The following is a 14,875-nucleotide window of genomic DNA, read 5'->3' as shown; positions in this document are numbered from 1 at the left end:
CCCTCCTCCTCCTCCTCGGGCTGGGCGCCTGGCACCGGGGACCGTTGCCTGACGCGCGAGGCCCAGCTCCACTTTTCGCCCCGCGTCTCCTCCTCCTGCTTTCCTCCTCCTCCTCCAACTCCTCCAACTCCCCTCGCCCTCAGACTCCGCTCGCGAGCCCCCGACTCCGCGCCCGCCCGCCACTTTCCGTCCCGCCCCGAAGGTGGGAGCGCATCCGCCCCGGCCGGCACCATGGCACGGTTCGTCTTGCCCGCGCTGCTCTGCACCCTGGCCGCGATCAGCGCCGCGCTGCTGGCTGCCGAGCTCAAGTCGAAAAGTTGCTCGGAAGTGCGACGTCTCTACGTGTCCAAAGGCTTCGACAAGAACGATGCCCCCACGCACGAGATCAACGGTAGGTGGGAGCCCCCGGGAGGCGAGCGCAGAGACTGGAGAAGGGGCCGCAGAAGCCCCCTCGCCCCGCCGCCCCCCGCGCCGGACGCAGGTAGCCGAGACGGAGAAATGGGCAGGCGCGCCAGAGCGAGCCCCGACGCAGAGCGTTCCCTGCGGACGCGGGGGCCCCGGGTGCGCAGCAGGCGGAGGGGCGCCCCCGAGTTACCCGGCGGCACTCCCGCGCTCTGCTTCCTTGCCCCCGCCTCCCGCGGTCTCCCTGGTCCCAGGAAGCCCCAGAGGACTCTGGCCCGCAAAGTGCGTGTCACCGGCTCCCTCGCCTTTTCCGGGTTGAACTCCTTACTGGGCTCCCCGCTTTGTTGTGTGGGTGACGAGAGGTCGGGTAGGATGGAGGTTGCCAGGTTCCGGGGGGCGCAAAACGTGGAACGTGATGTTTCATTGATGTTCTTTAAAAACCGACTCCCCGCCTCTCTTCCACCGCTGACACGGATTAGGAGTTTTAGTAGCTACAGCGGCTTTAGAAGTGGCCTTTAAAAAGCAAACGACTCTCCACTCCTCCAAACCCTGAGTTTTGGGGACTCTCCTGCTTTCCGGAACGTGTTGGACGAGAAGGGTATTTTCCCCCCTTTTCTTTTTTTCTCACCTCATTTTAAGGGTTAATTGTACTTTAAATTACAAACCTTTGAAAGGACTGATTACTGGAAGCCTGAACCTCAGTTTGGAGATGGTTATGCAAATAGAGCCCGCTTAGCCTGTGAAAAAGTTCACCGGGTTTCGGCGCCGGGGGTGCGTGGGGTGTTTGTGAAAGCCCTTCTTGGAGCGCTGGGGAGGCAGCTTTGCGGCGGGTGCCCTTCGCCCCTCCTCGCCAGGCTGGCGGCGGTGGCCGGGCCGATCCCCTCTGGGTGGCACTCATTCGCAGAGGCCAACTGTTGCGCGCAGTCCCGCGGGCCGCGCTGGGGCCAGCGGCCCCGCAGGTAGCCTCTTCGTCCCGAGGGCTCGGAAAGAACCACGAATCTAGCTGGCTGATGGCCAGCTTAACCTAACGGAGAAGTGAGCGATTAGAGCCCCGGGGGCCAAGCCTCCATTCCGAACCTTTCATGGAAGTGAGCAGAGCGCGCCTTTGCCTCGCGGTGTTGGTCACCCGGGTGGGGCGGGCAGGGGGCCGGCAGCCAGCAAAGGAAATAGTGTAATTTCAACCAGGCGCTTCCAAAGGCTTAGGAAGACTTGGGGGTCATTTTTTGGGAAGGGCTATTAATAACCTTGGAGATTAAGTGCAGTCATCAATTACATAAAAATTACAAAGGTAATTGAGGGAAGTTGCTGGGCACTTTTCGAGTGTGACCGGCATCCATCTAGAAATAGAACCTAAGAAATGGTTGGAGCAGCCTAGGACCCCACGCACCTTGGGAGTTATCAAGTAACTCGCACGTTACTGATTAGAGACTGTTTGCCCTTGAGCTGCTTGTCTTTTGGGGAGCTCACGTCTGTCTTCACAGCGGCACGATTTTATTGGCTGTAGAGCCCTAAGAAGCCCTCTTTCTTTTCCCTCTCCCTTCCGCCCCGCTCGAAAAAGTAAAGTTGAGCCAGTAGCCACTGAAGCTTGAGGGCTCCACAGGTCAGACCTGGGGTCTTTGTGCCCTGCACGGTTTGGGCCCGGGGCCCAGCGGAGATGATTGGCGTGAAGGTTACAGTTGTCATTCGCACATTTTGAAGGGATAGATGCAACGATGCACTTAATGGGAACGTGACAAGTTTTCATCTTCTGCTCATGCAAAACAATATGTGCCTTTGAGGTGGACTGGAGGTGTTCGGGGAGTGGGCTGTGAAATTGCCCTCCCCACTTTCTCCAACTTTGTTCTGTGCAGGCTTGCAAGGGCAGGACATCTTCCCCCGCCAGCATCTCATGAAAAAGGAAGTTTGAAGGGTGCCCAAAGATAGTGCTAGGTGTTCCCTTTGATTGTCATGGTCCCCAGAAAACACCTGAGGAATGTTTTTGCATAAATATTTCTCTGGACATATTCCCCCTAAAGATAAGAGCGTTATTAGTGACCAGCAGCAGGAAATGGAAGCTAATGTGCTCACACCCAAAACATTTTATTCTTTTTGTCTTGTCCTTCATCTCCCTCCCAGGGCTGCTGCTTTTATTTCCCCTTTTGAATGACCTACTGGACTGCATTCTCCCGAGGAACAAAGGAAGTGCCTTTTTAGCTGGAATCCTTGGAAGACCACCAAGGACTTTAGCTCATGCAGTGCAATTTCGCACCACTTTCAACAATAACAAAAATGCATGACTGAATGGCTCAAAAATGTGGAGTGTTAGAGGCATTCATTTGAGTCTAGGACACTGTCACAACACAGACAGACCCAAGTAAATACCTTTAGACGGCCAGTATAGAAATGGGGTAATCTTTACCATCACCCTGGCCTCTCCAGATGCATACATTGTCATTGTCTTCCCTGGGCTCCACTCAGATAATTTTGGTCATTTGGGAGAGCATAGTCAGTGTAGCGACTTGAATGAATTAATTGCCGGGCACTTTCCTTGGTTGTGTGTGTGTGCGTATGTTTTCTTAAGTGCAAAAAGTCCAGGATTGTTTTCCAGGCAAAGGGTCACAGTGTCTGGGTGCCTAGCCCCAAGTTTAAGGTTTGATTCTTGATGGCCTTGCACTTGCCTTCTAGAGGTTTGAAGAGGCTTTGAGAATACTCCACGTTCTTAAGGACTCTCAGTCTTTTTAGATCATAATTAAGATAATTTGATGTGCTCACAGGGGTGTCAGGGAGTACAGCACGATAACAGGGCTCCGACCTAGGTCCTGCATTGCCTATCCACTTGACCCCTGAACTTAACCACATAATGGGTAGCCCAGATTCCATGATCAAAAGGGATCTTTAACACAAAGGATGGGTTTTTGTTCAGCTTTCAATGGGCATATCTTTTGGAGCACCTACTGTGTGCGATATTCTGTGCTCAGCATCATGGGGGCAGCAAGAAGGACGGGAGGGCCTCTGCCACCAGGACCTTCCCAGGTAATAGGGAGATAAGCCTTGCACACACACGACTGGAATACAACATGGTGTGTGATAAGGACCATATGAGTGGTACAGATGAGGAGAAAGGCGTACCCAGGGAGTTCAAGGGAGAAGGGATTTGGGACTAGGGTATTAACTTACTAATGGTAGTTCAATAGTAAAAAAAAAATGTATTTATGACAAGAAATTGTAAAATCTTACCATTCACATTGCACCTCCCTCCATAAGGACAGGATAAAGGATATGCAACAATTGGCATTTATTACTAATCTGATCTTTGCTTGAAATTGTCTTGAAGAGTAAGGCAGTTGGTTAGAAACCTACTTCACCTTGCCAAAGGTCCCTTCCACAGTGACATCGAATGATAGATACCAAGGAGAACTTTGCATCACAGGTGTGATTTGGGAGTTTTAATTTTCCTGTTCCCATTTACGCTCATGACCAGTGCACCTGTGAGTGTGCACACATGCTCATGTGTGTACCTCTGAGGGAATCACATAAGCTATGTTAGGATTACATGGAAAACGTGTGCTGGAGAAGTAGGAATACTTTCTGATACTGCGTTGATTAGTCCATGTAAGACACACAGCCTATGTCTTCAAGAATTGTATTCCCTCTTACCTACTTTAAGTAGATGGGTTGGATTTTGCAGAGAACTTGTGATTTTTCTCACCTGTCAGTATAGAAATTGTCCCAAGTACTACAGGGACTATCTCCTGGACATGCTCAAAAAAGAACTTGGTAAAAATTCTGGCTTTTGCAGCTCAATCTCTAGTTAGAACATACAAATATAAAATGTTTGATTCAGCGTAATTACTATTTTCCTTTTTTGTTGGACTCACATTGGGTTGCATGCAATTTCAGGATTAGCTGGAGAGTAGACTGAGGAATGAAAAAGGAAGGGTTTTTTTTGTTGTTGCCTCAACAAGGGAAACATCAGTGTTCATCTAAGTCGGTTGGGAAGGGGTCTGTGGCTCCCCAGTAATATCTATTTTAGCCCTGAGGTGGTTGCCATGTATGTTCACCAAAAATGCATTTTGGCTTCAATGAAAAGATGAAAAGAGCTAGTGGCTATTAAGTGCTTTCCCTGGGCCTGGTCCTAAACAAGATTGTCTCACTTAAAGTCCACAGCAACCATATAAAATCAGAATGATGATTATCTTCATCATCCCCATTTTACAGACAAACAGATTCAAAGGGGTTTAGAAATCTATTCGCAGTCTTACAGCTAGTTAATGTTGAAGGTGGGATTTGAACCCTAGGTCTTATCTGACCCAAAGTATAGTCTATGCTGTGTTGTACAGATAATAAGAAAGTACCTTCCCAACTCCCATAGGGGGCTGGTCTTAGAAACATAAGCTATGAGAGGACCAGCAACTAACTAGTAAAAGACCATCATCACAGCACTCTGCTGATGCTCTAGTAGAGAGATCCAGTCATGTCCTTTGCAGGCAAAGTGGTGTACCCAGACAGAGACAATCTAATGTTAACAGTAGAAGGACTGTAAATTGTATTTCCTGGGTCATGGGGAGCCCACGATAGCTTCTGAGGAGGGGAACTTCCTTAGTCGGGCTGTTTCAGGAAGGTAACTAGTGGCACAGCAGAGTTCAGGGTTGGTGAGGCAAGGGGAAGGCAGGGAGAGCTGCTGGGAGGCTGTTTTAAATAGTTCTTAACTGCCTCTTGTCTGTTACACCCCTATTCCATCCTAAATATCACCAGCTTCCTTTGCATTCAGCAGTGCATTGAATGGAGTCATTCCTCTGCTTTGAGCTTCCCTGGTTCCAAGTATCTCAAATGATAGTTTCACTGAGTCACTCTTGAACTCCCCAGGGTTATGTGCCTTCTTCCTCCGAATCCCCTGCTTGCTTGAATCAGATCCATGGTCTTTGGACACAACTGTCTTGTTTCCTAGTTCATCATGTGTGCAGGCACATGTGTGTCTTCTTGCCTCAACTGTAAGTAACCTGAGGACAGATGGCAGCTCCTGGCATTTTGTGTGCCCGATGGTACCAGGTGTGCGAGTGCGGTGCAGTATTTGTTAAACAGGTAGGGGGATGACATAGATAATTGTATCGCCTTGTGTGGCAGGACACCGGTGCCATCATGGGATTATACTGCCTTGGTGATAGATCATCATCCCATGGTCTCTTGCTCTCCTGGGAAGCTTTTGGGTCTAAACATTCTGAAGTGAAATAAATTTAGAGTAAGTCTCCTAGAAATGTTGTTATAACTTGGAGAATGTTTTTATTCTTTTGGGAGCATACTCATCTTCACCACTTCATTAATAACCGAGTGTCATAGGAATTTTTCAGAAGGATTCGGAATTCTGTTTTTCTTTCTGCCTTGAGATATACTTCTTTAAGAAACAAACAATTGAGACTTGTGATTAGGCAATTTAGAACAAATGGAGAAGGGTAATTTAACACCTTAGATTCAGCATATAGAGCTGTCTGATGTACGTCAATTACCTTTAAAAAAATAAAATCTTAAATTTGTTGTCTTTACCAAGGTGAAGAACACAGGCTTAAGGATATCAATATTTTATATGAGTGGGGAATTCCCTGGCGGTCCAGTAGTTAGGGCTCCGCGCTTTCACCTCCTAGGCCCTGGTCGGGGAACTAAAAACCCACAAGCCGTGTGGTGTGCCCCCCCCCCAAAAAAAAAGCAGACACACTAAAATACGAACAGGTAAAAACTAGCATTTTCAATTCCACTTGGCTAAACATCTGTTGCTTACTATAGAGAACATGAAAGTGCAGAAAATTCATGAAGCGATTCCATCTTGGAGGTAATTTGAAATATATTTAAGTTCTGATGCATTTAATTCAGCAATCTGGTGGGAGAGAAAAATCAAAGAGATCCATCAACCAGGTATTCAACTTTTGAAAAAGAAACTCTAACAAATGTTAGAAATTAGGAAAAAAATTGAATGGAAGAGTTAAAAAAAAGTCAATAACCTCCAGGAAGCCTGGAAACTATGTAAAAACATCTTATTGGAAGCCCAGATAAATGTGTGCCAGACATCAAAAAGACCAGCTGCTTGGGGGAAGAAAAAAAGAACCCGGCATGACTCACTGGCAGAGTGAAAGAGGTGCTTCAGGGAAAAAGGCATCTTTCACAAAATGGAAAGTTTAAGCCAGCAAAAGAGGGAAGTCCACGAGGTATGGCAGGGCAGGTACAAACTAGAAATTAAGTGAGCTGAAAGAGAATCAGAGGTGAGTCTTGCCAGGGATTTGAAAAAGGGCCCATGTGATGATAATGGTGAAAAGGGTGGGCTGAGTCCAGCCTCTTAGAGGAAAAGCAATATGGCTTCTTTAAGGGGCAGCCATTCCTGATTAACCTCCCAGAGTTCTTTGAAAGAAGCAAGTGGGTGGATACAGGGAAACAGACATAGTTTAGATTGTCAAGAATTATGCAATGGGATTCCAAGACGAGTATATTCAGAAAATGCATTTACTTTGGGATAGGTGAGGACATTGGTTTATTGAAAAGAGGAAATAGTGGAGGAAGGGTTGGGGGAGAGGGAAGAAACCCCACTGTCCTAGGTGGAGTAGTTTACATGGAAAGGCCATGGTTTCTTGAAAAGAGCAGTTCTAGCCTATCTCTGACAAATCAGTTGTCTGGTACCTTTGGTGAGGTTCTTCCTCCTCAATTTGAAAAATGCGAGTGGGGTTGTTAGAATACTGGATTACATCAGTGATTCTCAACCCTGGCAACGCTTTAAAGCATCTGGAGAGCTTTTAAAAAATATTTATTTATTATTTATGGCTGTGTTGGGTCTTCGTTGCTGCGTGTGGGCTTAGTTGAGGTGAGCGGGTGCTTTTTTTTTTTTTTTTTTTGCGGTACGCGCGCCTCTCACTGTTGTGGCCTCTCCCGTTGCGGAGCACAGGCTCAGCGGCCATGGCCCACGGGCCCAGCCACTTCACGGCATGTGGGATCTTCCCGGACTGGGGCACGAACCCGTGTCCCCTGCATCGGCAGGCGGACTCCCAACCACTGCGCCACCAGGGAAGCTGGAGCGGGAGCTATTCTTCATTGCGGTGCACGGGCTTCTCATTGCGGTGGCTTGTCTTGTTGCGGAGCACGGGCTCTAGGCACATGGGCTTCAGTAGTTGTGGTGCATGGGCTTAGTTGTTTTGCGGCACGTGGGATCTTCCCGGAACAGGGATCGAACCCGTGTCCCCTGCATTGGCAGGCGGATTCTTAACCACTGCGCCACCAGGGAAGTCCTTGGAGAGCTTTTAAAATCCACTAGTGCCTGGGCATCACCCCAGACCAATTAAATCATACTTTCTGGCAGTGGGGGTAGGTCTTGGTAACTTTTTAAAAGCTCCTCAGTGGCTCTAATGAGGGGCCATGGTTGAGAACCAGTGCCCTAGATGATCTGTGAGTTCCCTTCCATCTCTGAGATTCTGTGATTCTGAATTTTCCAATGAAATTCATCACAAAGTGTTATCTCAGAAGAGAGCTTTGATTTAGACCCAGTGCATGCTTGTTTCAATTTTGGCTAACTTGGATTTAAGAGGAACGTCTGGTTTATTTATTTATTTATTTTAAAATTTTATTTATTTATTTTTGGCTGTGTTAGGTCTTTGTTGCTGCACGCGGGCTTTCTCTAGTTGCGGCGAGCGGGGGCTACTCTTCAGTTGCGGGGTGTGGTCTTCTCATTGCAGTGGCTTCTCTTGTTGCGGAGCACGGGCTCTAGGCACGCGGGCTTCAGTAGTTGTGGCTCGTGGGCTCTAGAGTGCAGGCTCAGTAGTTGTGGCGTGGCGCATGGGCTTAGTTGGTCCGCAGCATGTGGGATCTTCCCGGACCAGGGCTCAAACCCGTGTCCCCTGCATTGGCAGGAGGATTCTTAACCACTGCACCACCAGGGAAGTCCAGGAACACCTGTTCAACTTGGGAAAAATATTTTTAAATCACGACGCAAGTATATGCCATAACCAGTGATGCTTTGCTGAGGGTGGAGAAATAAGACTAGGACATTGAGAGTACTTTGGAGAGAATTAGACAGGAATCCAGCCTTGCTGTTGTTTATTGATTGTCAGTGTGCTAGATGATACTTCTTCCCCTCTCTTTATTGGTAAAATAAAAAAAAATCTCTTTATCCCTTACTTTAATGTCCTCTTTGCCATGTGTTTATTCTCTTCAAGTATCTTATCAAGAAATAGAAGTACAGTAAATCCCTAGGCTTCTGGCCGGCACAACCATCCAGAACACAGCTGGGAATGTGGAAGTAAGCAGAAAAGCTAAATGATGGAAACAGCTGTCATAAAGCCCATGCATTCTACTTGGAGAAAAGACCTTCAGAAATTTATCATCCGCAATCATTGACTGAATAGCTCTTCTATCAAGAGCAGAATGCTAGGTGCTGGGGATTCAAAGAGTTCGTCTAAAACCAAAATCAAGCTTTTTTGAGGCACGAACATTCAGATTAGGTAGGTAGGGTTTAAATGTGGGAAGATAAAAAGTTTAGGTTACCTGGCTTCCCAGCACTACTTGCTACTCCTTACCTGATTAGGAGTAGCAAGTAGTGCTGGTTGGGTTGTGGACCCATCAGAGGAAGGGATGGGTTTGGAGGCAGGCAACCACTGGACCTCCAGGGAAGTCCCTCAGGGCAGTATTAAATAATTGTATACTCTGATTTAAAAGTTCCGAAGGTTTTTTTTTCTTTTGCTGCACCACGTGGCTTGTGGGATCTTAGTTCCCCCACCAGGGGTTGAACCTGGGCCCTCAGCAGTGAAAGCGCCGAATCTGAACCACTGGACCACCAGGGAACTCCCAGAAAGTATATTTTAGAAAGAGTAGACATCTAAGAAATACAAAAATTGCTCTTGAAAGCACATTACCTTTTTAGAGCACCTAGTTTCCCAACAGTGCTGGGTCAATAAGGAGTCAATTCTGTGTGTCACTTTGTCCTTTTCTGGAAAAAAAAGTATTTTAATATTAATACCACTGAGTATTATTAATTCAGTGGTTTACTCACTTCAGAGCTTTTGGTTGGTGATTTTGTTCCTCTGCACCTTGTCTTCTAATCCCCCTAGAATGTCCGATTTTGCTCCTACTGCTGTTACCACCTGCTGTGCTCAGCTTGGGAAACTGACATGCTGACCTGAAGTCACTGAAGGCAAGAGTTGGTTTTGAGTTAGAGGTGACAGGTGAATATGTGAATATTGGTTTCCCTTTTATACATTTACCAAACTAAGTAAATGGATAATCATATTTAAAGAAACACTAGAAGTTAAGGACGGGAGTACTGTATTAAGAATGAGGACAGGGGCTTCCCTGGTGGCACAGTGGTTGAGAGTCCACCTGCCGATGCAGGGGACACGGGTTCATGCCCCGGTCCGGGAAGATCCCGCATGCCGCGGAGCGGCTGGGCCTGTGAGCCATGGCCGCTGAGCCTGTGCGTCCGGAGCCTGTGCTCCGCAATGGGAGAGGCCACAACAGTGAGAGGCCTGTGTACCGAAAAAAAAAAAAAAAAAAAAAAGAATGAGGACACATTTGAGGGTCCTTGTCTCTGATGAGGTGGCTGTTGGAACCTTTAAAGGAAAAGAAGCTGTTGCTGCCCGGTCACGGCCATGTAGCTCCAGCTTTTATCACAGTGCCCAGCACATGGTAGGTGTTAGAGAAATGTTTGTGGTTCACAAAGAAGTTCAGGCATGATTTGTGACTTTTGTATTCATTCTGGGAATGAATATTTCTATTCATCCATCCCTTTTAATTCAATTAACTTATTTTTAGCTATTTATTTTAAAATTTCTAGTACGTTTAGTCCTAGATGCCTAAGTGAGAAAGAATCTTTTTTTTCCTTTTTTTTTTTTTTTTTTACTTCGAATGTAGTGTTGTTTCTCAGCTTGCTCAGAGGTGGGAGCTCAGTATTTCATGTGGTTTGTTTTAATTCTGGTAGACAAATGGTTGCTGCTTCTTACATTGTCTGTTCCAGACATTAACAGGAACTCCTCTGTACCTGCAGAGGTGCTTCTAGAAAAAATAGCCTTTGCTCCTGTTCCTTGCTTTAGACTCTCAGCCAGGTGTTCGCGTCCCTCCCCTTCCCCAGGCAGTTCAGGTTGGGCCCCAGGCAGGGTTGCCAGTCTTTGTCTAGTCTAGCTCAAGGTCACCTGGTCCCCCCCTTCATCCCAGCCATCTTTTCATGCCAGTCCTTTCTCCTCCCAGCTACTTTGTCCGTTGGCTTTCGCAAGCCTCTTTAAGCCTGGCTTCTTTCTTGATGTTGGGCTTCTGTCTACAGGAGCAGACTGGGAAGTGGTTTCTTTTGGACTGCAGAGGTTTCCTTAGTTCTCCAAACCCTTGACGTCGGCATCCCAGCAAGCATCAAGCCACAGAAAAAAGTTTTTCCCTTCAGTTATTGTTTCTATTCCACCACCCGGGCTTGTCTCCGTTGAGTTTTCAGTCTGGTGTTTGGTTAGAGATGAAAACAAAGAACTGTGTCCTTGCAAACTGCAGTGTGAAGCATGTGGTTAACAGTTACTACTTGCAATGGTCCAGCCTGAGTGGGAGTATCATTTTTCTTGGCAGTCACTTCACAGAAAGTCCTGCTTCTATGGTGCCAGAATAAGCAGTCATAGCATTCCTTACAATTTATAGTCAAATTATTATCTACTATTGTTAAAATTGCCTTAATTATAGAATATTTCCCCATGCTAAGATTTTACAAAGCAACGCAAGACAACTTTTCACTGGTGTACTTCAGAAATAGTCCTTAAAAATCACTCTCTGACGAGGATGTCAGAGGCTATGATGAGGAATAGTTTTTTTTGTTTTTATGGGGAGAATTTTTTTTTAAGGGGAGGAGTGCAGTGGGTTCACTTTAAACCGAATCCGAACTAAATGCCCCCAGCTGGCTGGTTGGTTAATAGTCTGCCTTGTTTATCCCCAGTTTGGAAGTAACTTTCTTTTTCCCCTCCCTCTTCAGGTCCCACGGGCCTGGATTCATTCTGGGAAGAAGGCTCTACTGGTGGGAGGTGGGTTGATCATTAAGCAGTGTGGCGATGGGAGAAGATGGTCTTGTGTCTTTCAGGGTGGAGGGCAAATGAAGAAATCAGAACCTTCCAAAAGAAGAGACTGTTTGTTTTCTTGGGATCAGAGCAAAGATTTAGGTGACTGGGTGGGAAATGTTTCTGTTTAGATGCTGTGTCAGAATCTCTGCCTTTGAGCTCTGCTTTCAAGATGGATCCAAGAATCTGTTCTCTTCTTTACCACCTCGATAACTGCCGTCCTGATCTCATCTCCCATCACCTCCTCCCTGGATTATCGCGGTTGTGTCTGATGAGTCTCTCTGCTCTGGCTCTTGCTCCAGCCTCTTCCCCACCAGTGTGTTCCCAGCACATTAGCCAGTGTGATCCTATTCTGTTAAACCTCACTCTGACCTTATCACTTGTGCTCAAAGTGCTCCAGTGACTCCCACTGCCACCCAGACCGAAAGCCAGGAGCTTAGGAGGCCTTACAGGGTCTGCCTCTGGCCCCCTCCCATGCCAGCCTGCGCTTTTTATCATTTTCCCCCATATACTGGTCTGTCTTCCTCAGCACGGCTGGCTCCCTCACAGGGTTCTGGGCTTTGCTTACCTATCACCTTCATGGAGAAGGCTTTCCTGACCTCTGTGTAAACTAGAATGCCTCCCACAGACACTTTGTCCCTCTCCCCCACTGCTCTGTTCAGTTCTCACAATCTGACCTAAGGGCAGGGACTTTGCCTCTTTTACTCACTGCCCTACACCTAGTGTCTAGCGTGTTGCTTGGCGCTCGGATGTTTGTTGAATGAATGCACGAGTGATTCCTCCTGGCAAGTAGCGTGCTCTTAACCCGTCCGAAAGCTTTTTCCTGACTTAAGAGCATCCTACTTGTGAGTGTGAGGCTACACATCTGACCCTCCATCTGTAGAAAGAGGGTACCTAGGCCGAAGGTTCATTCAGCAACTACTTACGAGTACCTCTGAATTGACGGGCATGGTGCTGGGCACTGAGGGTGAGGCAGCGACCAAAGAGGACACAGCCTTCGCATGCATGGCGTCACGGTCTAAACGGCGAGACACATTGACTTGGTAATTCTCCAAATCAGTATTTAGTGACAGTTCTGATAACTACTTTGAAGGAGAAGTAGTCTTGAGTGCATATTGCACATGATCAGAGTGAAGCACAGTGTGCTGGAACTTTAGACCCCCCATTTAGGCCCGTGGGGGCTCTTCTCACTTCCTAGGAGATGTGCGTTTTACACCATCACAACCACCACCCCTGCAACTTGAATGGCAGGGTCTGTTCCTGCCAGTGGGTCCTGAGGCGAAGGCCGGAGTACTTGGAGCAGCACAAGGGAGATGGGCCTAAGTTAGCGAGGCTTACACGGAGCACTCTTCTCTGGTTTTATCTCTTGGCCATCACTTTAGAGACGGGGTTACGTGGGCACCAGAAAGTGCACGGTGAACTCTTGTGTCACCTTTGCACGGTTGTCTTCTGTTCTCGGGGTGCTCTGCGGAGGACCACCAGGTGCCATGAGTACTGAAGCCTCCAGGTTTCTGTGAAAGGTCAGCATCCACTCTTAGCCCCATAGAGACCACAGAAATGCTAGTTTTTAGAAAATATTTTATTGAAGTATAGTTGATTTACAATGTTGTGTTTAATTTCTGCTTGTCAGCAAAGTGACTCAGTTATACATATATACTCTTTCTCATATTCTTTTCCATTATGGTTTATCACAGGACATTGAGTATAGTGCCCTGTGCTGTACAGTAGGACCTTGTTGTTTATCCATCCTCTATATAACAGTTTGCATCTGCTAATCCCAAACTCCCAATCCTTCCCTCCCCCACCCCTCACCCTTGGCAACCACAAGTCTCTTCTCTATATCTGTGAGACTGTTTTTGATTCGTAGGTATGTTCATTTGTGTCGTATTTTAGATTCCACATGTAAGTGATATCATATGGTATTTGTCTTTCTCTGTCTACTTACTTCACTTAGTATGATAATCTCTAGTTCCACCCATGTTTGCTGCAAATGGCATTATTTCACTCTTTTTAATGGTTGACTAATATTCTGTGTATATACATATGTATGTGTATGTATATATACATATGTGTATGTATATATACGCATATGTGTATGTGTATATGTACATATATGTATGTATATACACCACATCTTCTTTATCCATTCATTTGTCGAGGGACATTTAAGTTGTTTCCATGTCTTGGCTATTGTAAATGGTGCTGCTATGAACATTTATATAGCGTGTATCTTTTCGAATTATACTTTTGTCTGGGTATATGCTCAGGAGTAGGATTGCAGGATCATATGGTAACTCTGTTTTTAGTTTAAGGAACCTCCGTACTGTTTTCCATAGTGGCTGCACTAATTTACATTGCCACCAATAGTGCAAGAGGGTTCCCTTTTCTCCACATCCTCTCCAGCATTTATTAATTGTAGACTTTTAAATGATGGCCATTCTGACTGGTGTGCGGTGGTACCTCATTGTTGTTTTGATTTTCATTTTTCTAATAATTGAAATGCTAGTTTTTATGACCAGTGAGTAGCTCAGCACGAAGCCCTCTGGCCCCTCAGTGACTGTTCCAGTAGAATTCTGGGTCAGCAGAAATGGGCCAGATGCTCTTGCCAGTTGGTAGCAGGATTCCTTCCCTCTCCAAGCCTTTATGAATGGCAACCAAGTGTGCAGGTCTCCAAGACAAGAGGGGGACCCTGGCTGTGGGGGTGAGTGCAGAGGCTGGCCAGGGAGATAGGATTGTAAGGAAATGCAGCCCAAGTGATAAGTGTTCTAGCAGTTATCATCGGAACAGGATGGGAAGGAGCATTCCCTGCCATACATTGAGCCCCTCAGAACAGGGTTGTCCCCATTTCAAGAAGGAGTGTTTTTCAGAATTTTATTATATATATATTTTTAAATTGAAATAGGATTGATGGTTTTCAGAATTTTAGATGAGTACTCTGGATAAAAATAGGGCCTTATTTTTGTTAGTACGTTCGGAAATTCCAAGCTCTAATGAGGAACCCCGAGGCTGAATTATGTATAGGCACCACCTTGCGTGCTTGGCAGTTTTACCTACCAGTGCACAAGTAGTCATGAGATCCCAGTATGCCCAGTGTTTCCCGGTTACAAACCAGTGGTTTTCACCATCTTCGAATCCAGACCTCCTCCTTTTACAGCAAGGACAGCCTGTATTGCAGTGATGAAGGCTGAAGCCCCAAACTCTTGATTTCATGCAGTGAACTGGCTGTATCTGTAGTAAATGGGTGCGTATGTTTGTATGCAAGGGCCAAGTCTTGCATAGATATGCAGATTAAGGTGTTCCCTATTTTATATATGGATTTAAATATGAAGATTTTGGCATATGCCCTATTTTAAATACAATAGGCTGGCACTATCAATATATAAGGATAAGTTGCCTGATTAAAAATAGAAATAAGCATTTTGTTTCTTGTTGTCCAATCAAGC

The 14,875-nt window shown here is 46.4% G+C and overlaps 1 protein-coding gene across 1 annotated transcript in view; it reads left to right on the top strand.

Annotated features, from left to right (window-relative positions):
• Positions 1–202: 202 nt before the first annotated feature.
• The window catches only part of GPC4 (glypican 4), a gene marked incomplete at its 3' end in the record, with an annotated part of 107,590 nt that continues 92,917 nt past the window's right edge, over positions 203–14,875 (top strand). Inside the window, exon 1 of the mRNA XM_079727448.1 lies at positions 203–391. Within this exon, the coding sequence (XP_079583574.1) occupies positions 232–391 (160 nt within the window). The 5' untranslated portion in view covers positions 203–231. The remainder of the gene's footprint in view (positions 392–14,875) is intronic.

The sequence above is a fragment of the Hyperoodon ampullatus genome, assembly GCF_949752795.1.
Source record: "Hyperoodon ampullatus genome assembly, chromosome: X".
Lineage (NCBI taxonomy): Eukaryota > Metazoa > Chordata > Mammalia > Artiodactyla > Ziphiidae > Hyperoodon > Hyperoodon ampullatus.
This window is presented reverse-complemented; position numbering and strand designations above follow the sequence as displayed.